The sequence below is a fragment of the Syngnathoides biaculeatus genome, chromosome 2 (genome assembly GCF_019802595.1).
Source record: "Syngnathoides biaculeatus isolate LvHL_M chromosome 2, ASM1980259v1, whole genome shotgun sequence".
In the NCBI taxonomy this organism is placed as follows: domain Eukaryota; kingdom Metazoa; phylum Chordata; class Actinopteri; order Syngnathiformes; family Syngnathidae; genus Syngnathoides; species Syngnathoides biaculeatus.
This window is the reverse complement of record NC_084641.1, coordinates 31,823,550-31,849,352: the sequence shown is the minus strand read 5'-3', so window position 1 is coordinate 31,849,352 and position 25,803 is coordinate 31,823,550. Positions and strand designations below refer to the sequence as shown.

Below are 25,803 nucleotides of genomic sequence, written 5' to 3'. Positions count from 1 at the left end.
GGTTACCTGTTTGCGCATAATGTCCATGGTCTGCATAATGCATCGCGGCATGAGGCCGTGGTTCCTCGCAAGGATCATTGCCTGTTCCAGTGTCACACTTAGGGTACTCCTGCAAAGAACACGGGAAAATCTATGTCAAAATTGAAAAGCAAAGTACGGGTGTTCCCTCACGGCGGCAGAGTATGACGTAGCTGCTGTGCGTTGGCATGGCTGACCTCTGCATGCCCGTGGCGCACATGGTGATTTGGCAGGCTCCAAGGCGATTGCACAGCTCAGAGGACACGCACAGCAGGCCGACTCCCGAAGGCTGGCCGTGGGCACCTGGGCGAGCGTTGACGTAAGACTGCATCAGTCGGCATAGGTCGTCCAACGTGTTGAGCGGTCGTAGTAGCTGTTAGGTGGAACAGTGGGTCAAACTCCTGGCAGGCGGCCAGAACTGTACTCATGAAATTGTGTCAGGAGTTGTCAGTGAAGACATTCAAGTGAGGTTTCCAGTCATCGGTAGGTTTTAAACAATGAATAAACATTTCTCACATAAGTTAGGTACGTGTACACAATCTAATGCGAGAATCTTTACAAGACCAAAGCAGTATGTTCATTTGTAGTTCAATTGTAGTTCAATTGTTTGTACTAGTGTATAACTTCACACCATTATAGTGAGAGCTATTTTGTATTGCCTAGTTTCTACAGTTTCCTGAAATGGAGAAAAGAATTAATGTATTACGTTAAAGGGGCAGATGAACTACATTTACAGTGTGTGGTAGCGCTGTCACAAAAGATGCTGGGCCATGACAACCCAAATTTTATTAAAAAATGTCACTAATCGCAAGCTACAATAGACCCTCTGAGGTGGAATAAAACCTATTCTGGGACCCTGCTCAAGCTCCCCATAGAAAATAAGACAAAAGAAAAGCAACACAAAGAAAAAAAAAATACAAAAAAAATCACTTGCCACTTTGTACAAGATAAAATCTTTGTTTTGTACCTTTTAAATAACATTTACCATTCTTAACTGTACTGTCCCGTGTACGAAAATAGAAGGTAACCATAGTTCATTATAACGCAAAAACATTAAATGTAAACATTTTTTTACATTTGTCCAATGTGGACAAAAGCACTCAGACAGAGACCTCCGAATTGATTAATGGTTCACACTTTAAATTAAATCACCAGACTACAGCAAGATACTACAGGACAGCACTATGGTACTGGAGAATTTTAATATAATAACTGGAAACTACATGTGCTAACATCAGTGTGGGGCTCTAAAATCTAATCACTGCTGGTGTATAAATGGAGGTGATAGAGGAAGCTAAAGTGTTGATGTTAGTTGGAGTTAATGGAGGGTTCTTGACAAGCTAATGGGGTTTCAGTAAGGCAACAAGACACCACGTAGTCTTACTTTTGCAATGCTCGGTCGAAGATCTCTAACTTCGAAGCCCAGTATCTGTGCTTGCATTTATATATTTAGTCAAAACATAACTGGCCTCAGGTTGCAGAAACAGCATCATATGTGATATTGGAAAATAGCAGTACAAGTACATAATAACAAGGAAAAATACAGTATGTTGACAATAAGTGAGGATTTACCTGATCAATCTTCATAGCTGTGGTGTTTGAGTCTGTGGGGAGATTTGACTTCTCCAAATAGAAGGCCCTGTTGTGACATCAAATATTATTGTCTCAGCGTCTCAGTTTATGTAGTTTGAAAATGTACGCTTCAGTGTACTCCTGGATATTTGCGGGCATAAATCCAAACATATTTGAATTCATTCTACAATCTAGAAAAACTGGGAAGTCAGAAATTGACTCATTGGGAGAAAAAATGCTGACTTGCAGTCAGCCCACAAAGACAAACTGACAGACCATTGGAAGCGTTTCAAATTATTTTATTGTGTATTTGTTATATAGACTGGCTATCATGAATGAACAAAACCTGCGTAAGTTATCTACCCAGGTTTTTATATATTGGCTCTATCACTATATCTGTTATTATTTAAAATACATCCATCAATTTCCTTCATTGTTTTTCCTAATTATGGTTGCTAGTGAGCCATTTTGGATCCCAATATATTATGTTTGTCAAGACTGCTGACATTCAAATAGTCAAATATTCGCAGACAAACTAAATACTAATACTAAATAAATGGTCATGTCTGTCAAGCATATGTTTTTGTTAGACTGGAATGCTTTGATGCCTGTTCTTGGAATTCCCAGCAATGCTGAATATATCACAGAGTTATATTTTGAACTTAAGGGGGAGCTCAGAAGCAACAAAATTGAAGTTGTTTTGTGTTGAGTATCTTAATGGAGTACCTGAGTTTACGGTAGTAGGCCTTGACCTTCTCCAAGGAGACCGCATTGGTGCGCTGCTGCAAGTCCTCCACGGCGATGTGGTCCTGCTGGGACCCCCCCTCTGGCCGTTCCAGGGCTGCAAAACACAACAGCAAAGAAGTCAGGGCCACAGAAATCATTTTATCATTGGAGTGTGTCGCGAGCATCGCAATCCCCTTCCACTGGAAACAATCGGACCACTTTATAGTCAACACAGATTTGATATAACTACTCCTTAGCTTATACCACACTCCAGTTTTTGCACTTTTATCCGAAGGGCATGTTTTTTTTATTCCAATTGTATGTTTTGTGCATTTTTCATGTGACATTTGCTTTTGCTTGTCAGATTTTAAAAAAAAAAGTACTTGGATGGAAATATAATACATTTCAAAAACGTGATCTCAACTAACTTGGGTATTTATTATAAGAATAATTAGTTTTAATATAAAGCCATAAGGTAAATTTTAAAAAAAGGATAATTTATCCATGACTGCAATTGCACTGAAGTGAATTGTGATAATCATTTGAGGCAATGTGGTTTCATTTACATTTTCTGTTCCATTATTTAATTACAATTTTTAGTTGTATATTAGTGAGAAGTAATTAATTTACTCAAACCCTTAATCTACTACCTATCTAAGAAATGAGACTACAGTCCAGCCTTCTCTAAAATTACGTCATCATCAGGATGTTTATTCTGCAGCAAAGATTGTTTTCCAGTAGGGGGCGATGTACATCCTCCAATTCTCACAAAGTTGAGTCTGTGTTGCAAATCACACATTTCTAACAATCAAGCATATGAGCAACACATGAGCTCTTTTGTTGGGTACGTGTTTCAACTGGCCATTGTTTGCGGAAAATTAATGACATTTTGGCACTCGGCACCATGATGCATGAAGCGAAGTATTCACGCTGGGATGGAACCGACACCGGCGGAGCAGAGAGCACTTTTGAAGTGAAGGTGGAAAGTAAAGGTGGATCGACAGATGCCATCAGAAAGATTCAATAAAAGTACTAAAATGTGGAATGAGAGCAGCTAAGAGCCCCAATGATGTATGAAGGCAGAGTTGAGAATTGTACGCCTACAGTTTTCATTGACGCTTCCTGAATACCACTGATTAAAATTAATGAACAGCATGCTTCCGAACGACTTTCGGTAGGTTGTCCCGTCAGGTGTTTAAAGTCTTAATGTGAGTAGACGTATACTTTGGCAGCTGATAACTAATTTGCAGAGAACTTATACCCGGAGTTAGTTGTTCAACAGAGCATTCAGGTTCCCAACAAAAGATTGCCCCCCCCTCCCACCCCACCCGTGTACCTCTGGTGAAGAGAACAGTGTGTAGCTTGAGGTTGCCTCCGTTTTGTAGCCGACTGGGCAGCTCACTGAAGTGCCAGCTATCCAGGTAGAGCGTCACCTTCAGGGCTTGTCGGCTGCCCTCCACCTGGTAGCACACGGCTGAGTCTGCAACATACAGACAAAAGAGGAGCTCACAAGACATGCAGGAAAATGTTAAACTCAAGGCTCGGGGGCCGGTTCTGGCCCACCACATGATTTTATGGGACTCGCGAAGGCACATCATGTGCGTCAGCTTCCATGATTCTTGTGAAAATCTGTGCCAAAATATGTCATATAAATGATAATGTTGAGCAATGATAAGCATGTTTGTATGACCAAACATGAACAATGGTTGAAAAGACCATTATACCCTTGACTCCTGATTCCAAAACTCGCTCATAAATTTTGTGAGTAAATATGATGAGGCGATTAAAGATTTTTATTCTTTCACAGTCATAACGGGCCCACTGAGGGAAAACTATAATGTGGCTCATGACAAAAATGAGTTCGACACATCAGTAGTAGACTGAGCAGCTTTTGTAAACATCATAAATGGACACTATAGATTTTTCTTCATTTGAGTGCAATATGAAAGTAGAAACACAAACCATGGCTTGAGTTATTTTGTCGTATTTTGCCCGCTATAAAACTGGAGCCGCCCAGTGACATCTAGCAGTTGGGCGACCAAGTGGCAGTCACATTATGTCACCATCAATCACTGGAAGTTGGCTATGGTGCCTATTTTATGATCATACTCCAATGTAACTATTACATTTTGAAGGTGAGGCCCCTAATGTGAACGTGTAAGCTGCCATTGTTACTTAATTTGGGCCATGTTACCCATTTGTTTATTCATTCCAATTTGGCAGGGTTTTTAACAACACTCTTCTCCGTGGTGTGACAAATTTACAAGACAAAACATGTATACTACATTTATAGAGAGTGAGTATATTGGTAGAAGGCTGTTGAGAATGGAGCTGCCAGGCAAAAAAGCGAGAGGAAGACCAAAGAAAAGGTTGATGGATGTTGTGAGGGAAGGCATGAGGACAGTGGGTGTTAAGAGAGGAAGATGAATGAGATAGCATGAGATGGAAAAGAAGAAGAAGAAGTGCACTTTACATAATGCTTTCTTGTGACAAGGTTTAGGAAATAAAGAACTTGCAGTCTATAAATGATCAATTTGTGTATATGAACACAGCTATTATTTATTTTAATACAAAATCATGTTTTGCTTTTAATGCTAACACTTTCAATGGAATTAAACAAATAGCTAGTCTATGTATTCATACTCATCTGAACAAAGTATAGTGTCAAGTCTGAGGGACAAATGCACACATAACGGAACTTTATTTCATTTCACGTTAAAACATACAACCGCTCATCACCAATGGTCTGGCTTGACTGGACTGAATACATCTTTGTAGCTTACTTGGAATTAGACATTCATCCTCCAGTTGCCTGAAGAACACTGTGACTTTGTCCAAGTCTGAAAGAGCTGCCTTGGTGTCTTCTAGCATCGTCCGCTCTTCTTTCTGTTGGGGGGGTTGAGAAGATGCACCAGCAGGACAATTTTTATTAAAATTATTGACAAAAGAATTCACACACACCTCTAAATCCATTCCTGCCTGGTGTCTTAATTTCTTAGTGTATATAATGTGATATTGTAGTTGCAAAGCAAGTTGATGCTGAAATCTGACAGCATGGGAACAGCTGTAAAAATATTAGCCACACAATGTAAAATTTCTTTGAGTACATGTTGAATAGAACTCCTTCCTTGGCTAAAGTTCTCCTTATTTTAAATGTTCCCCTTAAGATGTGTTCTTGTGATTGAATTTGTTCCATGAGCAACCTCCATTATTTGGGAACAGAAAAACTAATTTGTTTGCAGTTTTTGTGTTCAGGCAGAGGGAATATATTTAAAAACAATATATAATTGCCTGGTGAATTGGTTTTAGAGCTTTCACTGAATTAAAGGCCAGAAAAATGGAGCAGCGTTTGAACTATTGGATTTTTCCGTATGCGGCCCTCAAAGAAAAAAGTTTGGACATCCCTGGCCAAGACATCACAGAACATTATCCTTGATCTCCAAAATGGCAATTATGATTTTGGAGGTTTTTCTGTCCATCAAACAGAATTAGGAAATGTGTGCAGGTTTGCCACAGTGGTCCTTACCACATGCGGTGCCAGCGTGGACTGCAAGTGCAGCAGCACGCCGATGGCAGATATTTGCTCCAGCCATTTGCGGCTGGTCTCCTTGCTGTCCTCCTGGTACTCGCCGGCGTTGTTGAAGCGGCACTGCAACGCAGCCAGCAGCTGCTCGGCCAGCGTGCACAGGGCAGCCGTGGTGGCCTGGCAAAAAATTACATCTCGTCGAAGCTGCAGAGATGTGTCTGGGAAAAGGAAAAGATGGAAATCCTGAGTGAAAAGTGCCATCTCGTCCATCCATCCATAAATGTTATTAATAAAGCACTTCTCACAGAGAGGACTCACAAAAGGCTTCACGTGGTTAAAATACAGACTCACTAACATTTTACATTTCACAGTAATGTTATACATGCATACAGTGACTAACCACAATTTTAGTTACACCTGCACAACGTAGAATTGTGATTCAGTACTCAACCTGCATCCGAAACTGTACTTGGAAGAATGCAGTGTTTGGATTCACACTGTCACATAGGTATTAATAACAATCATGAAAGCCGTTTCTAATGATAGAGTCGAAATATGGGAATGTCTCGCACAGTTTTGTTTTATTGATGATCACATGAAAAACAATGTGTTGTACTACCTGTGCATTTAAGCAGTGCCAAGAGAAGTTGGTTCTTTCCATCTGCAAAGAAAGGATGGAAAAGAGTATGTAGTAGGAATTGTATGTAAAACATAAATAGATATATACACAGTACGGCTGTACTGTATGATTGCATTCGCCACTAACTGAATATTGTGATATTGACATTTGTGGTGTTTGAATTTTACAAACCGTCCACAAATTTCTCCAGGCTCTCCACCAGAGTCTTAATAGAGATGGGAAGGTTCCAAGGGTCTTCCTGGATTTTCTTGTGGATGACATTACGATAACGAACCGTCCAGTCCTCCGTCTGACGAAACTCTGTCCACATGAAACCAGCAATACGAGAGTGTGTCTTTGTGGCTGGCCACATGATTAAAAACACACTTGCCCTCATACAAACACGCGCATGTAGACCCACACACAGACAGAAGCAAATGTGAACCTGGTTGGCTGTGGTCAGAGTGAAAGTGCTTGGTCTCCTCACAAGCCTTGGTCATGACACTTCCTTTGAGGAGGGAGTTGATGGAGTCAACCTGTGTGCAACACACACACACACACACACACACCACACACACACACACACACATACAAATGAACAAACACTCATTCAGGAATGCAAACAAATTAGCAGCATTGACTCCAAACTGAAATCCTTTTTGCCATGTAAAATTGACACATTTCTACCAAGCAGACACATGGACGTGACCAATCAACAGAGGACCGTTTTTTTTTTTTCTAGCTCCACTCTTTTGGAACTACAGTATGCCACTGAGAAGTACACAAAGGGAAGGGTGCCAAAATGTATCAGGACAATATGAACAACTTATTTTGAAACTATTCTATCCCCAATTTTTTATTCTTTCACAGTCATAACCCCCCCCCCCCGATGACAGTTGGGAAAGGTTCCAGCACTCCCGCGACCCTCGTGAGGATAAGTGGCTCAGAAAATGGAAGGATGGATTAAATAAAAAGGAAACTTAAATGTTAAAACAAAACTAATGGTGTTTAAAAATCAAATGCAAATATACTACTGCAGTTTACAAAAAGCAAAAAGTACTGTACTTCTTCTTCTTTTCCTTTCGGCTTGTCTCGATAGGGTTCACCACAGCGTGTGATCTTTTTCCATCCAAGCCTATCTCGTGCCTCTTCTTCTCTAACACCCACTGTCCTCATGTCCTCTTTCAAAACATCCATCAACCTTTTCTTTGGTCTTTCTCTCCCTCTTTTGCCTGGCAGCTCCATCCTCAGCACCCTTCTACCAACATACTCACTCTCTCGCCTCTGAACATGTCCAAACCATCGAAGTCTGCTCTCTCTAACTTTGTCTTCAAAGCATCCAACTTTGGCTGTCCCTCTAATGAGCTCATTTCTAATCCTAGCCAACCTGGTCACTCCGAGCGAGAACCTCAACATCTTCATTTCTGCCACCTCCAGTTCAGCTTCCTGTTGTTTCTTCAGTGCCACCGTCTCTAATCCGTACATCATGGCCGGCCTCACCACTGTTTTGTAAACTTTGCCCTTCATCCTAGCAGACACTCTTCTGTCACATAACACACCAGACACCTTTCGCCAGCTGTTCCAACCTGCTTGGACCCGTTTCTTCACTTCCTTACAACACTCAACATTGCTCTGTATTGTTGATCCCAAGTATTTGAAGTCATCCACCCTCGCTATCTTTTCTCCCTGTAGCTTCTCTCTTCCTCCTACACCCCTCTCATTTACACACATATATTTTACTTCGGCTAATCGTCATTCCTCCCCTTTCCAGTGCATACTTCCATCTTTCTAATGGTTCCTCCACTTGTTCCCTGCTTTCACTGCAGATCACAATATTATCTGTGAACATCATGGTCCAAGGGGATTCCAGTCTAACCTCATCTGTCAGCCCATCATTACTATCGCAAAAAGGAAGGTGCTCAGCCCGGAACCCTGATGCAGTCCCACCTCCACCTTAAATTCTTCTGACACACCAACGCCACATCCCATCGCTGTTCTGCTGCCCTCAAATAAAAATGTACAGAATTCCATTTGAATCAAAAAAGCAACAGGCTGTATTCATGTCTAAAAGGTTAATTCTAATATTTTTGACGATATCACATTTTAAATGTAAATTTGATTTGTATTTACTGATTTTTTTTATTTTTTATGGAAGACTAGAGAAACCCTGCGTAGCACAAGTGGTAACTATACCATAGATCACTGGCATACTGCACAGTCCTTAGGCCCAAATGTACAGTATAACAGTCAATCTATTTAAATTGAACGTACCTGATTGAAAAGATGTTCGAGACAGCCATGCAGTTTGTCCTGTTTGTCTGAGGGGATTCTCATGTCACAAGGCAGCTCATCCCCTAGCAAGCAGAACACATTTGTCTTTTTTTCCCCCCACTAACACGTGATATACCGGATATTTAATTCAGTGCAGTGTGCAAGAACTGCATATTAAATAGGTATAAGTCTCGGGTTTTTTTTAGTGTTTATTCCTATGAAGGGGAATCCTGGAGCAAACCTACTCTACTTTAAGAAAGGAGCATTTGGGAAAAAAAATGTTTTTTGAGGATGACTGTAGTTATTAAATACCGCCACTTCAAGAGTGACATGATGCTCACGTTGCAGCTCCATCTCGGCTGGCTTGATCAGATAAATACACACAAAAGAACATGCCTGGAGGGCACAAATATTTGTTTGGTTGTGTTAATGTTAGTAGTTAGATGCAGTGACACATTTTTCCAGTGTTGGCTCTCACATTAGATCAGGAAGTTATCCTCCAATGTGGCGAGGAGCCAGGTAAAAAAAAAATAAAAAGAAAAGACTGAAAAGTGTGTCAGTGGAGATAAAAAGATGGAGAGTGTGGTATTTTGGATGAACACCAAACAACAAAATACAGAGTGTTGCACTACATTTTCTGTTAAGGTTTTTGTTACCTGATCCCATTTCGTCACTTCCTAGGTAAGAGCTGTTACTCCTCACACTTGTGTAGGACAGGACAGAATCTCGGTTGCTGTTGCATTCACTGACGTAAAAGCACATAAAAAAACAACACCAAGAGCACACGGTTTAAATGTGACAAAGCATAAAAATTTGCTCAGCAACCATTGAGGAAATGTGCTCAGCTTTAGCTTCCAACGGACCTTTCCACCAGTCAAGCACTTGTAAAATAATAGCCAATCAGTTTGCGTGCGCTTTGAAAAGTTATTGTTACGAACAAAACGGTCCTCAAAAGCGCTTGGGGAACGTGCAATTCTGATGAAAGTTATCCGGCTAGGTTGCCCTTTGGTTGATTCATTTTCCAAAGCCTAAAACACAGTTGACGAAGTGTCTACGATGGATTAAGGGTCGCGGAAGAGCGCGCGTACAACTTGTGTGTGGACAATAATAAACAAGGCTGTATGTTCAAAGGTAAGTGAGGGAGAAGTATCTTCTTTGATTTTGATTTCATTATTATTAGTGCTTTATATATTGCAGGAGAACAACTTTCAATTCGTTAGTGTATCATTGACCTGCTGAATAAAGTGTGTAATGTTTTATGCCGACGAGTCGGGTTCGTAATACGTAAATGCGCAATGTCATACAAGAGAAATGTCTATTTGCCCATTTGTATCACATCAGACTTTTAAGACAGACCACTGGGTTCGATTACGAGCCATGTCAAATGAATACACCCACTCACTTATAAAGACTACAATGATATTACTCGTGATCTTTCCAAGTAAAAAGTACTTACCCTGGTTTACATGCGCATTACGATTCCACAATTTTATCCTGTTGGATTTCAATATGAAATTTGTGACGCATCAAACTTTTTTGCATCGATCGGCAACATTTCGCTCTAACTCTGACATTGCGTCCTGCTCCGTCCAAAATCTTAACTCTGTGTACATATCCTTGCGTGAAATAGTTGAGACCTCTTTGTAGAACTCTCTTGGACAAGACTGACTCATTTGGCAAAAAACATACCCCAATATTATCTGGAATACGCGATAGAGGATCCAGTTCAAACCCATGATGTTCTGTCACCATTTTGGATGATTGTGGGGCATGGCAACTGTAGCTAAGGGGAAAGGAGCTGAAGATCCTCAGTCGGAAAGGTCCATTACGTCAAACAGGTTTCTGTTAGTAAATGCCTCTTTATGATTCACAGTATATCAGTTGGAATTAAATGTTTCTGTTGCAAGAATAAGAGACGTTTTCATTAAAGTCTAGCAGCATCAGCTTGTACGACATAAATATGGAAAATTGGAGCTAAACTACAATACGGTAAACGTGCAGCAACCACCCTTTACCTTTTTTTGAAGTATATATAGGCATAGGTCGAGGCGTTTCAACAGGATTTACGAGAGCAGAAGACCAATTTCTATCTTGAATCATACAGCAAATTTAATGGCATACAAATGAGTGTAGAGTGACGGATGGCCTTGCAGCGAGTTTGCTGAGCAACCTCACGACAAGACAGACCCCCCTCCACCCCACCATCTGGATGGCTAACACAGTAAGGGAGTGATGGCTAGTTATCACATGGCTGATTGTTTGGTGGTTTTTGATGTGTGCCTGTGTGTGTCTCCTCAGTGGCTTGATGGCAGCAATTAAGCGGACAGTGTTAACATAGCACACATGATGCACATATTTTAGTGAGTACGATTTAGGTTAAGGAATGCATGCAAGATTTTCTATTGATATTTCACATATTTACTGAGGCACCAGCCAGTATTACCTCCCAAATGGTAAAAAGGTTGGTTTGGTAAAATAGGGCACCTTTAATCTTGATGCCTAATTCATTTCAGAGAAAATTAAAAAGTAGCTGGGGACCAGTGAAAAATAAAACTAATTGATGGAAAAAGAAATGAAACTCACTACTCCTCTTCTTGATGAATCTCCCTCACATTAGAGTTACAAAACGTTGCACGGGAGTTTGCAACAGAAACTGCTCCATCATGACATCTGCACAAATGAGTGCAGTCACATTTATTATCACTCCACTGTCAAAATAAACAAGTTTTCAGGATGTGTCTTTCTATTCTAATACAAGTTCACAGCTCTCACAAGACTGATGATGAATAAACATATTCCCCTGAGCATCCTCATCCTGTTATCTTGAATTTATTGTCAAACTAGTGAGTAAACATAGAAAACCTGGCCTACATTTCCCATCACTTCCTCTTACGATGAGGTAGTTGCACACGATGTGGCTGAGCCTTAATGAGAGACTGTGCCAGGAGGCCGCACCCCGAACGCTTGGCTCTATTATAGACCGTCCCACCACACCAACAACAAATAACTGCATCTTTGTGGGTGGCGGAGGGCAGGGCTCCCTCCCTCCCCCCCCCCACCCCCCCCCCACACACACGCACACACACACGCACACACGCACACACACGTCTTGAGTGAGCTCGCAACAAGCAAATTACATAACCAGATCGGACCAAAATATTTTGAAGTAATTTTTAGCCCCGCATCCTTAAATTGAAATGCTAACATCTGGAGTGAATCGTCAGGCTCCAAAGGGGTGAAATGCGCTGCATTATGGGTTTGTGAAGTCAGTAAAGAAGTTGAAATACTTGCTCATGTTCAATACAGGTGTGAGACAAGGCTTTCTTGTCTCTCCACTTGACAACTCAAACACAAAATTAGGTAAAATGTTGCAGAGCTGCCAACACTAGCTCGAGTTTTCAATACACAGTATTGGGAATTTGAAGCTACGGAAATCCCCAGACATGATTTGGTCACCTGTAGGAGTCTCTGTAGCTCATTGTGTCATGACCTGAGTCCTCCTGGTCCTCCTCGTTCACCTTGAAGCAAACCCGTTTGATGCCACCTTGGTCCACTTTGTCCTGGTCGCAGCTGTCCTCGCAGGGTCCCAAAGAAGGGGGCTGGCCAGTCTCATAGACGGGGGCCTCCCCCACACCTGTCTGGATCTGTGTGGGCTCGGTGATGGATGACAAAAGACTACAGCAAAGAAAAAGAAAAGTCTGTCAAACAAACGAAAAAAAAAATAAATCTGACAGCTATTTTAGAATTCTAAAAATGTATACTGCATTTTGTTACAAGACAAAAAGTCCCTCACAAGCCGGGATTTCAGTCGATATTGCTTGTTACACCCCTTCCTTGGGACAGACTAGCAAGGTGCATGCATTTCTATATTCTATTCATGGACTGGCCGGGGACATAAATATTTTGGTGTTGAGGAATGTTCTTTTTTTTTTTTTAAATCCTCAGCCTTAAACAAGGCAAGGAGCACAATGAAAGAAAAATAAAATGATGGCGTAGGCTTGAGAACTGCCAAATCTTTCCATAGACTTCTAAATATCATTGTGGAGGATAGTCACACATAAACGCCTTTGCCATTGTTTTGATAAGTCAAGATTTCCTGTTGTGTGCAAGATAAGAAGAGGACATTCAATCTAGCCCACTTACACGTCTATTTGAGCCACGTATTGCTTCATTTCCCGAACAGCAATGTCCAGGCGGCTGTACAAGTGAAGGTAAGCGTCCTGCATCTCCATGTCCTCCTGCTTAAGCAAAAAGCTCAAGCCGCCTTCGCCGTGACCTCGGCTGTCCATCAAAACTTCGCCTCCATTCAAAGACTCCTCTCCATCTTCCCTGTCCAGGCCCAAAGAGTTCCAAGAAGGCGCTCCCATACTGGTCACACAATGCTGGGTGTGCGACATGGGATTCAGTTGAGCTGGATGTGAAAAGCGTACAGTAGATCAATGCAGAGTATAGAAGGGTTGATGAAAATGCAGGGGCAGGGGCGGTAGATGACAGCTGAGACATGAAAAGAAGGTCTGAGAAAAAGACAACAAATGAAAACATGCAAAAAGTGTCAAACAACTTCGTGCAGAGTGAACTAGTTTGGAGTACATCAGGGCAGAGTGAAATAAAAGTGAGAAAATTCACGTAATGCTTCTCAATGTTAAATGAGTAAATCAGTCGAGGATACAATCAAATAGAGTGCAGATGTGTGAAAAGTAGAATCAAATGTTGTCGAGTAAAGTAGGGCAGAGTAGAAACAACTTGTGGGCTGCGGTAGGTGAAAAACAGACTTGAGTGTCTGACATCAATATCCACAACAGATGTTTAAATAGAGGAACACTGCTTTCCATTTTTAGGAGGAACTTGTTCAGATGCACTCCCGGGGCTGACATGCAGCGCTAAGTCAAATGTTTACTTAAGTTAGAAGACAAAAAAAGCTGCAGTAACCTGAGAATTCCTGCTTGGGATCCAGAGTGCTTATTATTAGCAACGCTGACATTAAGCAGTGCCTGAAACTATATTTTAAAAACTTATATTATTTAGATGAATGAGAACATCTGCTCAGTGCAATTGCGAGGCAGATGTCTGAGGGAGTATAAGCAGGGCCTGGGGAACAATGCAAGCGATGTTGTCTAGACAGCTGCATTGCATTTGCATGTTGCATGAGAGAGGTTGGAAGTATTTGACTATTTAGGAAGTTAAAAGCAAATGTACTTCTAACAACAGAAGAAGAATTTTACAAGGCCTGGTTTACTTTATGGAATGACTGCTCTGAGACTTTTCCTTCCATGTACCCACAAAACGTATGCCTTTCTCTGCCCTTTGACCTCTGCAGTGGCGGCATCACATTCTTAGATTAGCAAATTACATCAGTCATTTACTTCTTTTGTCAATAGCATGAGCGCAGCCGAGGGCTAATGGAATCCAAACTCATCGGGTTTACTGGGGGAACTGCTGTAGAGAACTAATGGGATTCCATTCTTGGCACTGCAAGATTTTAATGGCCATACAGGTCAATTAGCCAGAGTGATTGCTAAGCTGCTGTTAAGTCGGTTTTTACTAACACGTGTCATCACGGACTGACCTTAAAGGGATGAAAAGAACATATCCTAGTACTACATTGTTTGGACAACTGTAGCTAATATGGGATTAAATGTCCTTTACTTTCAATCTCGTGGGCAGTTATTTAGGAAAAAGGACAATACCTTGATCCGGGTCAAGACCGAACAGAGAGTTCTTCCGTCCAAAGCGGATACTAAAAGTCCTGCCGGCGGAGGTGGCACTTTTGGGGTAGGAAACCTGCATCAGGTTAACGTGGAAGTTGGTAGGAACAAAGTCCATGCAGCTCAGCGGATGGGTTCGGGTGCTCGCTTGCCTGAAGGTGGGCCAGGCCGTGTTTCGAAGTTCTAAAGAAAACTGATAGAACATACATAATGCAACAATTACCAATGTCCTTACAGTTCTTAACTATCACTGTACCAGAAAAGAGGAAAGAGCAGTTAAGTGCTACTGTATAAGATCTCATTCAATAGTCATTTAGAGCCCAGGAAGAGAGGCCACTCTCTACCTGCTGGTAGCTGTTGATACGTCTTCGGATGCTCTCCAGCTTGGTGTCGCAGATGTGCCTGAACTCATATTGCGGCATTGTGACCACTCTGTCACTCTGGGAGATGAGCTGACTGCAGTTACTAACAAACAGCACATCATCACTAGAAAAAGCCTCAAGAATCTGCATGAGGAGACAGTAGAGAGTCGTAATGCACTGCCATTAATGCTTGACATAAGAGGAGTTCCACACTCTTCTTTTGAACAAATAATTTGGCAACTACCTTAGCAGTGAGGCTAAAGCAGCCTTTGGGCTCCATTATCTTTTCCAGCACGTGGCTCTTGATCCCAGCAGTGCTGACGTATTCATAGAGCACGCCATGCTCCAGGTGGACATTATCCACTGTCAAACTGACCAGCGGTGTGTCATCTGAAACGGAAAGGCTCCCCACTCTATAATCTGTGGCAATAGAACAAAAACTAAGAAAGAAAAGCATGGAAGAATAACTTTATTCCCTTGACCAAAGCAACATCCCATCAAACATACAGTATTTCCATAGGATTCTGACTGCCCATGTACCATATAGGTTTCTGGACAATCTGTAGGTTGAACAGATATAATGAATTGAGCAATTTATGTTAACTGCATAACTAAGTTGTCCATCAAGAGACCATTTAAACGGAGTTCTCTTGAATATGACAAACAGTTGACCTAATCACTGTGACTATCTGAGTAAGTGCTCGGTGTGGAAAACATTGTGATGCAGCTAGATATCCCTGCGGGGGACTCTGGAGGAACACCTTTGCACGTTTGAATGGTTCTAAACATGTCTGACTTCCAGCCGTCCATTTTCTGGACCGCTTATCCTCATTTGATTGAAAATAATTATTCCATCATGGTGGAGTCTATTTCACTCCAGTCCTGTAGGTATAAGTCATAGGCATTATTAAGTGGGTGCCCATTTCTACATATAGGAAAACTGTCTCTTTGTGGAAGGGGGTCGGGTGAGGTGAAAACAGATCCTTGATTTGCAAATTCCAGTAGATCGGCACCGAGATTTCAAGGCTTATTTTGCTGGCCCACGCACCACCCATCCAGTTGGTAGATTTTGTTTTGTGTACTGTAATACCACCACTAACTGCTAAGTAAAAGATATACCGAATGTGATGTGATACTGTACTGCAGAGAATGCCACAGACTAAGAACAAAAGTTTTTAATAGGCTGCCAAAAGACTCACTACAGACTTTAACAGCCTCTGGCGAACTAGATTGAAAATGATGTAAGAATCAATCATCTAATGTTGTGGCTGCTTTATTATTCAATCTTCAATCAGACATAAAGCAGCTAAAGTTCAATGTCAAAGTGAAATGGTTGAGCCACAAATAAGACCCCCCGCCCCCACAAAAACACCATTGAAAGAAAGGTGGGTGCATAACCCGTCTCACCTGCTTCATTGGTGCCATTTTCCTCACTGTGGTCAGAACCATTTTGTACAGGGTAAGGGCTGAATGGACTTTCTTCCTTCTCAACTGAAGCTCGCTGGCTTTGAAGGTCTTCCACATCCTCAAAAGCACGATATACCCACTGACCCTGATGATGCAGTAGAGTACAGCTAAACAAATGAATAATTTTCAATAGTTATTAAGTGTCACACATTACCTAATGCGGACCTTTCACTTTACCTAACCTACATTCAGAATTACAGTATTGAAAGTGTATATGTGTTTGTAGGCTTGAAAAAGACAATTAAGAAGGTCCACTGAGGGTGAAGTTGGTACTCCACCCCAAACTCAGCAGTGCGTGCAATCAAGCACATGGACAACATCCTGATAATTCATCCTGATATCAAATGAAGCTCCAAAACAAATCCAAATGAGGGCTCACACTTTGGCTGAGCCTGTTCACTGGGTGTAAGCAAAGAGGATTTGGAAAAGAGAACAGTGGGCTGGGAGGACTATGAAAGAAAACAAAACACTGCAGTGCACTTAATACAGTGAGGAGTCGTCCCACTGGGTCTGCAGTCCAGTGAAAAAACTGCCTGGCACCACTGACTTCATGTTATCCAGACGAGAGCATTGCAGGTTGGATGCTCAATTGTGCACAATAAGGAATGAACTTCTGAACTCAAACATGAACTAAATACAAAACTGCACCCAAACATTCTTGGCAACAATGATTGACAGTCCCGTAAAGAACAAAACATACCAGACATACACAAAAAAAAAAGCCAAACTGCTAACAAAAGTGAAAAGCGATGTGTGGCGTTTGCTGTTGTGTATTTATTTGTCCATTTGTTTGTTTGTTCAAATATTTCTTCATGGTTCAAAGAGAATGACAAAAATGTCAATGGTACCATAAAGAATGTCCATTCTTTTTTGTAGGAGTTGGGTTCATATGAAGACGTATGTTGTCATGCCAACCTTTTAAAACTTGCCAGCCTCTTATTACAAAACATATTGATCTGTTGTGTGTGTTTACGCTTTTGTCTTCTCACCAAATGGGGAAGCTCGTGGTCTGCCTGCTGGGCGCTAAAGTGCTCCAGAACATCTTGGTAGTCGCTACGGTTGACATTGTTGCCGTTGACTTTCAGGATGACCTGACCGGGTTGAAGCCCCACCCCTGCCGCCTCCCACCCTGTGTAGAGTGTCAACAAAAGAGGTCAAAGGTAAGATCATTTGGAGTCTGAGAGATAGAAGTGCATTGCTTAAATAAATGATTTGTGGTCGTGTGTAATTCGAAACTTCATCAGGCTACAATATAAAGCAAACAACAACAAAAAACATGTCAATTGTTGAAGGAGGAATCTAATTTAGTGAGGAGCCTCTGAGGTTGTATCCTGAATCCTGAAAAAATACATAAAGCTTTGGACTGCATCGGTACTACATGATGTCACCAGCAAAATCTGGCAAGACCACAACTCGGTGACAACCAAAGGATTAAGTGGCTGGGTTTTGAGATGCTTTACATTTTATTGGTCCTTAGGGTCTGTAACTCCACAGCATCAAAAAATACAAATCTTTTTCTTCTTTTTCCACAATTCTTGTTAAAAGGGACCAGCTTCAACAAGGAGTGTGACAGGAAGCAGAAAATCAGTCAAGTTACGTAAAAAGTAAGTTTCTTTCGTCTTGTCCCGTTAAGGGTCGCCACAGCGAAACGCTCAGATTTGTTTGGCACAGTTTTTATGCTGGATGCCCTTTCTGCCGCAACCCCAGTGGGATACGAACTCACGACCCTGGTTTACCAAACCATCGCTCTAACCACTGAAGCAAATTTACATTCAACCAGGTAAATCCAGCATCATCATACTCTACATTTGCATTTGTTAACCTAATTATTTCATTGTTTTTACTAATAACGAAAGTGTGACAATGTGAGAATCTACATCTGATTACTCATTATTTTTGTATTTTACTGGCATCAGTACAATTAATTAGATTTTTTTTCCCAATAATGAGTGTCTAACCAGCCAATATTCTTTCCTTTTTTCTTGTTCCAGCATGAAAACCGACATCCATTTTTCTCATGACATGCTCTTCTAAGCCGCTAATGGCCTTACAGGATGGATGGCCAATCAACACCTCCATTATCTGCTGCTCTGCCATCTAAAAATATCACTTACATCACTTCCTCCTCAGGGTGCCAGCACTTACCTAACTGCAACGCCACTGGACCCAATATTGGACAGCACAATCTAAATTAGGTGATGGAGGTTCGATTAGCGCTTTAAACAGCTCCACATCAACATATTATGCCTAAAAGTAGAAGTGGCTGTGGAGTAGCATTTGTTGTATTTGTTTTTTTTTTGTTTTTTTTTTTTTAGAGATTTGAACCTTAGCCAAATGCAGTGTGGGTGACAGGTGGTCATAAAGTCCCAATAAAAGCTGACTAAGAGCAGAATGGAACAGGTGGCTAAAGGCTAGAATTACCTCATCGTTGCCTTGACTTCAGGAGAGTTATTTGTCTTTTTGACACCATAAACGCTTTCAAAGCAGTTAGCAGCACTGATGGTGTCATTGTGAGGATAAACCTGGTGAAATATGTGCACAGACACCCCAAACATGAGGGTCCTGTTGACAAAATATATGAGGATTGTAACTGAGTTCCGCAAATGAAAATTCAATTACACCTCTGCAGCTGCACCCTGGTCACAACCAAAAACTCCACAAGCTGCAACAAAGCCATTAAGACATTTTGTTTTGATTATTATCGGCGTCTGGGAGCTTTATTACCTGTGTAAAAGTAGGTTACTTCCATTACCGTACACACAGAAAATGTGTTAGATGAAAGGGAATAACAAGCACTTTCCTTAGCAGGAGGTCGGAATCCATGAATTTCTATAATTTGACAATCTGACAAAAAAATGTCCTTTGTAAAAACTTGGGCTCAACTTTCTAGCCACTCGTTATACTTTTCCTGTTGACCTCTGCAAGGAACTTATGACTATTTGTTCGGTCAGTAGCAGGATTACCTAAGAACTAGTTAACCAGTTTAAAGAACACCTATTCAGTATGATTTCTTTTTCACTCCTGTAATATCACATGACAATTTGAGCCAATGAATTAGTAATGAAAGAGAAATACATTATACTGATATAATTGCAATAGTGAAAAACTATAATTAATCCCATTTTAACAGGCATCCAAAAAGGGTTTAAAAATCTGGCAATTGTAAAAATGAGTATCTATGAATGTGTACTGTTTGTTGCAGATATAAATGAGCAATGTGGTCAGGTTTTTGCAAGAAACTGTATGTGACGGTGACATTGCAGTCATAATGCTGGAATTCATTCAATGGAATTGGTCCCTCACCTTTCCTCACAGCATGGACATAAGGGGGGGCCGAGCCACATAGTCTAAAGGAGAGGCTGTCTGGGTTGTCGGGAACCTTCACAATCCTGAGGATAAATAAGCAATCGGACCAGTGCATCTCACAAGTATATTGCATGTGTGCAATATGCGTGAAGTCATGTGCTTACTCCTTGGCCTTGGTGGCAACGAGCAGCCGCAGGGAACGTCGTATGCAAAAGGCCTGGTTGATCATGGCTTCCACCTCGGAGAAAGGCCTGAGGAACAAAAGGTCCTCGTTGATGGTGTGGATCTTCCTGCCCACCTGGAGACCTGCCATCTGGACAGACAGACAGACATGGATGATCTGTTCAATAATAGGTCAGATCACGCCTGCAGTCTGATAGTAATAATGTCATGAGAGTGCTGCCTTGGGTTTATGTATTACCTGTTAGCTCTAGCATTGTCAGTTTTAATGCACTGTAAGGTTTTGATGCCAAGATCATCCAATAAGTCCATACAATGTGTTTTGTTAACATTTTAATCTACGTATGCCAGTTATGTATAGTCACACACAGCCAATTAAAATAAAAAAAAGTAAGACTCCATCACTATGTGTATCGCACATCACGGGGATAGGCTCCAGCACTACCATGACCCTTGTGAGGATAGGCAGCTTGGAAAATGGACATGCTCATCAGAGGTGTTGCCATAGACCATGAAGGGTCTTGGGTTAGCAGTCTCCTAGGTGTGACTGTTTGCCCTGTCAGGGATTTGAACACCGAATATGGACCGGAGGTCCCAGAATCAAGATGGAAGGCACTACCCAAGAGAAGAACTAGGCCACGATCCTGTGAAACTTCCAGATCCAGACTGACAAACTGGTGGTGGGCCAAACAGCCTAAAAAAGTGAGTTAACGTCAGAAGACGGCAATCATGATAGATGTAACAATCCAGAGAGATCTCAACATACAGAAAAAAAAAAAGACAAAATCCTAGAGGAATACAAAGGACTGAAGGAAGAACTAGAGCAAATGTTAATGGTGAAGGTTATAGTAGCGCAGCTGCAGAGTGTTGGCCTTACAGTACTGAGGACTGGGGTTCAAACCACGGTCCTGCCTGTGTGGAATTTGCATGTTTTCCCGGCCCTGCGTGGGTTTTCTCTGGGCACTCCGGCTTCCTCCCACATCCCAAAAACATGCATTCATTGGACACTCTAAATTTTCCCTAGGTGTGACTGTGAGTGCGTCCTTTTCTTCTACATGTACCCTGTGATTGGCTGGCAACCAATTCAGGGTGTACCCCGCCTCCTGCCTTATTTACTGCACATAGAGCAGCGGGAGAAAGAGCATCATCACGTTAACTATGGGGAGTACAAAACAAATGTCTTTGGAGTCAGAGGCATATTATTTTTGTATGACAATACGACTTTTTTGTGGGGGGAGGGGAGGGGTGCAAGCCATTTGACCTCACCTATCATGAATAGTGTAAATCAATTTCACCAAGATCAAGCACACCCCCATAGTCAGTTTAGGATATAATGGGAAATTTTTGCAGTGTATAGACTTATTTTTCACATTTAACCTTCTCATGCCAACAAGTCTAGGTAGATGTCCACCAAACACAGGCTCTTTGTTCTGTTCAAAAGCTCTTCCTATTCCTAAACCTACTCTGTGTGCAAAATTATGTAGACTAAATACGTAAACATCCACTACCAAGTACTGCAAACTGATGTAATTGTGTGATAATTTAGTCATTATTTTATTATTAAATGCAATATCATATGGTGTGACACCTTGACACATGCTTTGCCTCCTTTTGTCAATGTAAGCTTGACCTAACTTGCTATTAATAACATTTACACTACAAGATTACCTGGAATGGGACATGAAATGCAGTCATGTTGTGAGAACAGTGTGTGCGCTGTGGGGGTATCCAGTGTGAGTCCAGTGTCCTGGACACACATCCGGTGGGTTGGCCTTGGCTGAGCTGGGGCCCTGAATCTGGATAACGGCATGGGATGGATGAATGACCGAGAGGAGCAGAGTGGAGTTTGCCTGACTTGATGTCATAGTATCATCGTCAAAGGGTAGTGCATGTGTGTGTATGTGCTTGCGTGTGCGTGTGTGTGTGTCTGAACCCCTTTGGAGAGCCCCATGGGAATCAGCTGAGCTGCATTCAATGAGCTGGCACACAGGCTGTGTCACAACTCCCAATGGTGTTATTGTGGGGAGTGTGGGGAGGTTGGGGGAAACTGAGGATGATGAATAAGAGACGATGAGGAAAAGAGAGCAAAGGAGAAAAAGAGCAGAGATTGAGGGTTTACTGTGAAAACAGCCCAGAAAGAAAGAAAGAGAAAAAGAGAGCTGATCTAGACATTGAAATGCGGAGCAATGTGGGAAACCGAAATCGAGAAAGTAATGCAACTAAGTGAGTGATATAGTGACTTAATGATCTTAATTTGGAGAGACACCTGATTGTACTTCTTCATAAATGTACAGCAGACCAGTTTCATACGTCTGAAAAAACTTCTGTCAATAAGATTAACCCATTATTTACTGGAAAAAAATGTCCTCTGCTAAAGCCTTAGCATTTGTCATTCACAAAATTCATGGGTGACTGGCATTTATTTAAGATCTTCAATATTTCATCTTGATTGAGATTCCTACCAGATCAAACAATCTTAAATACAATTTTCTATGAGACTTGAATTGCAGTTTAGCATAATTCTCGAGTACAGTATGCCACAGAAAACACTGAGTTGGAAGGCAAACTACTGTAGGTTTTCTTGACTGCAAAACCCAAATCCTTAATTCACTTAATTTTGATGTATATATACATACATACAGAATATACATACATAAACAGTGTATACATACAGTATAATGTATACAGTATGTTTGTGCCAGATACGAGCTCGAGCTGGAGTAACTGTAAAATGTGGCTGTTGCCTGCCGGGCCGTGCGTGTCCCCCCTTGAAACATATTGCGTTCAGAGTTTGATGCTATTGCATTATATACCACATGTAAGCATAGCGCCGTAAAAGACTTCGAAAAAGCTATAACATGTATCTAAAGGGACACACCAAAAAATATTCTATTAAATTAATAAAAGAGGTGCCGTGAGTGAGTTATTATGTCGTGTTTAATGAGGCTAGTTTTGGACAGAGAATATTAAAAAAAAAGCACCGTGTTCTCACACTTACAATGACAACATTCATTGTTATGGTGCAATAGTGACATATATATATATATTATATATATATATATATATATATATATATATATATATATTATATATATATATATATCACAGCATTTGCTTTTCTTTGATTCTATGTCCGTGGCACACGAAAAAAACATTTTATTGAAGGCCTGAAATACTGAATTCTAGCCTTGGGAGGTGACAGAATTTTCATCTTATAGCTTTTAGTCGTAAGCAAAGTATTCTGATTAAATTACTTGGATTAATTAATTGGATTTAATGTATTTCATACAGACATTCCAACTGGCCAATTGAATTGCAAAACTACATGGTGTATTTTCAAACTTAAAGTGTGGTTTATCTTTATTACAGATTTGAATGATATTCACAAGTATCAGGAATTAAAAAACAAATTCTGCAACATGCACCGTCAATGTATCACAACTTTATGGTGTTTCCAGATTTATGCACAATTTTATGCACAGTGGGTTAAAAAAAAGGACTAAAGAATCAACACAAAAAGGATATAATATTTAGCTACTCGTACTAAAGAATGTTGCTCGCTTGTGTAATTCTGCTAACTAACAAATACACAAGCCTGCCTCCTTGGCAGGCGTAAAGGTGAAACTGGAGGAATACATAAACGAAAGAAGGGTTCTAATAAATAGTGGTGAACAAGAAAGTTCACGCTGCTTTAGAAGAATTCAACCAGGCGCATCATCTGCCTAGCCGAAGTACTTTCACAGCCCATGTTTCCCCTCAACCATTAGTGTGGCATATTGCACTATACTTGTTGTGTTTATTTTTGTGGAGGGGATGTGAGGGGGCTTGTCATGTGGCTCGACATCTAATCACAACAAAGCTCATGCGGGGATACAGAAGGAGACGGACAGCAGACGTCCAAACATTAGACAGCCATTAACTAGAGGAACTAATGCCATGGGGCACGGAGAAGAAAGACCGTGTGCGTGTGTATGTGTGTGGTTACCTCAGCGTGTGAGCCTCTGGTGACAGACTTCACCACAATGGCTTTGTTTTTCTCCTCGATCTCAAAGCCATAATCGTCCTCCTCGGGGTGAATCTAGCACACAAAGATTGAATTACTCAATTTAGCCTGTCTAGTACGTACGCTCATTGGCCACTTCTGGCTGTCTCATTTATTCTGGCATGAAGATAATAATACATAGAAACTGTTCATTTAGCAATATGTCTATCATTGTTGTAGTTTCATACTGAGAACTGTTCTCAACATTTTGACCTGCAGAGGTTGCTCTATAAAAGTAATCAAATATCAGAAACACTTGTGATGATGAGTTGTTGTTCCACTACCGTGCACCACCAAAATAACAAAGATAGTTTACTGTTACGTGCAACTTGTGTCTAGTATTTAGCCCTATACTGAAAGATTCCAGTAATATACTGGTCTCTAATGGTGCATGTTTGCAGTTTTGAGCATATGTGTGCCTCATGTACTGCGTCTTGCTTCTTTGTTCCTGGTACTCTACTCCCCAGTTAGTGGGGGCTCGATGTTGTCATTTGCAAACACATTAGCTGGCTTCCATTAAGTGAGCATTCAGGCCATCTTCCTGCTGCATAGCCCTGATAAGATGAAGATGGTGGCATCCGATGAGAGGAAGATGGCTGTAGTAAATCAGGACTTTCTGAACTTTACCTGGCCCTTTCATGCTGGAACAGACGGAAAGCGGTTTCCATAAAGTTGGAAACATCAAGGTCGAAGATGGTCTCTCAAGATGATGAAATAAGATTCTGGAAGGATTAAAGGATCAAGCCCACCCCTGATTGATTGACTGCGTCAAAATACTTTTGACTACATACATGTACGCCTGAACATAAATCTAGCCCAGGGCCATAAATACAGTTTACATTCATTTACATGTTCAAAGATACCCAGTGAGGAATTAAAAAGCCTATTTTACCATGGAGAGGTTTTAAAGAATGCGAGGAGGAAAGACTCTCCATGATGCCAGAGTAATTTTCCGTGTCTTTATGGGAAGTTAACATTGACGAAACTTACAATGTGCTGATGAGCTATGGAGGAAAGATCCAACTTTGAAGTTCGAACTTGGGGAGTTAGTCTCTCCCGCTTCAATATTAACATACAACAGAGCATAAATTGGCAAGGAAAGCGATTGTACCACATAACTTCTGCCGGCAACAAGTTGCTACATTATTGGGAGAAGAGACTAACCAGCATATTTTACAGTATAGAAAAAGTGGCGCAAACTAATTAGGACCGTTCAGTGGTTTTATATCGTTTTGTGTCTTTTGCCTAGAACCGAATTTGCAACTCACCACCATAGCTTTGACCAAGATGTTCTCAATGAGCTTGAAGTCGTTCCGCTGGAGCTGTTTACTCTTTGAGCTAGTTCCTTCCGTCTCCTCGTCTGCATAGAAGCGGAAGAACTGAGACTCGTCTTTGAACTCGCTCTTCTCCAAAACTGGAAGATGAGAGAAAGCATACGGTTTGTTTGAATTTTTAAAGTACGTATTACAGCATACTGCCATGTACGGCTTTGTGTCACCGTCAAGAATTCGCCTTCCCACCAAAATTCCCTAAATATGCATGTTGGCCTGCACAATATTTTGAGGAAATTTGTTCTCAAGTATAATCAGAGTATATTCATTACCCGAACAACCAACTACAGTGATCAAAATCTAACTACAAACTCGCCATCGGTAACACTACATATTTATGCTTTAAAAGTCAAAAGTCAACTTTTGGGACGGTGTATTTCTGAGTGATATACAATGAGCAACAAATTCCTGTTTTTGTGCTAAAATGTAATGACTAGCTTACTGCCTCTTCTCACAAGAACTTGCATGTTGGATATTGTATAAAAAGGAAATGTTGGGTAATTAGTACAAAAATAATACATAGTTTGAGATTACTTGCAAAACTGTTTTCTTGATTTTAAAGATGGATTTTAAATAGTACTACACTTAAAAATTGTATGCCCCAGCTGACAGCCACTAACCATATTAACAAAATAAATTCAACTCGATTATTGCTCTTGCGGCAAATATAGTATTTCC

The 25,803-nt window shown here is 41.0% G+C and overlaps 1 protein-coding gene across 4 annotated transcripts in view; it reads right to left on the bottom strand.

Moving 5' to 3' along the window:
• The window catches only part of prex1 (phosphatidylinositol-3,4,5-trisphosphate-dependent Rac exchange factor 1), an 87,875-nt gene that overhangs the window by 2,181 nt on the left and 59,891 nt on the right, over nucleotides 1-25,803 (bottom strand). The window contains exons 16-39 of one of the 4 annotated variants that reach the window (XM_061800828.1): nucleotides 25,063-25,208; nucleotides 23,738-23,830; nucleotides 19,737-19,885; nucleotides 19,570-19,655; nucleotides 17,256-17,395; nucleotides 16,207-16,351; nucleotides 15,044-15,219; nucleotides 14,782-14,943; nucleotides 14,420-14,630; nucleotides 12,876-13,143; nucleotides 12,189-12,407; nucleotides 9,389-9,477; nucleotides 8,733-8,815; nucleotides 6,907-6,997; nucleotides 6,654-6,782; nucleotides 6,462-6,503; nucleotides 5,843-6,060; nucleotides 5,100-5,202; nucleotides 3,653-3,796; nucleotides 2,317-2,431; nucleotides 1,591-1,657; nucleotides 1,403-1,447; nucleotides 216-391; nucleotides 7-109 (exon numbers count right to left, since the gene is read on the bottom strand). In XM_061800828.1, coding sequence (XP_061656812.1) covers nucleotides 7-109; nucleotides 216-391; nucleotides 1,403-1,447; nucleotides 1,591-1,657; nucleotides 2,317-2,431; nucleotides 3,653-3,796; nucleotides 5,100-5,202; nucleotides 5,843-6,060; nucleotides 6,462-6,503; nucleotides 6,654-6,782; nucleotides 6,907-6,997; nucleotides 8,733-8,815; nucleotides 9,389-9,477; nucleotides 12,189-12,407; nucleotides 12,876-13,143; nucleotides 14,420-14,630; nucleotides 14,782-14,943; nucleotides 15,044-15,219; nucleotides 16,207-16,351; nucleotides 17,256-17,395; nucleotides 19,570-19,655; nucleotides 19,737-19,885; nucleotides 23,738-23,830; nucleotides 25,063-25,208 — 3,200 coding nt within the window. The other 3 variants (XM_061800807.1, XM_061800814.1, XM_061800818.1) reach the window with 3 other exon arrangements.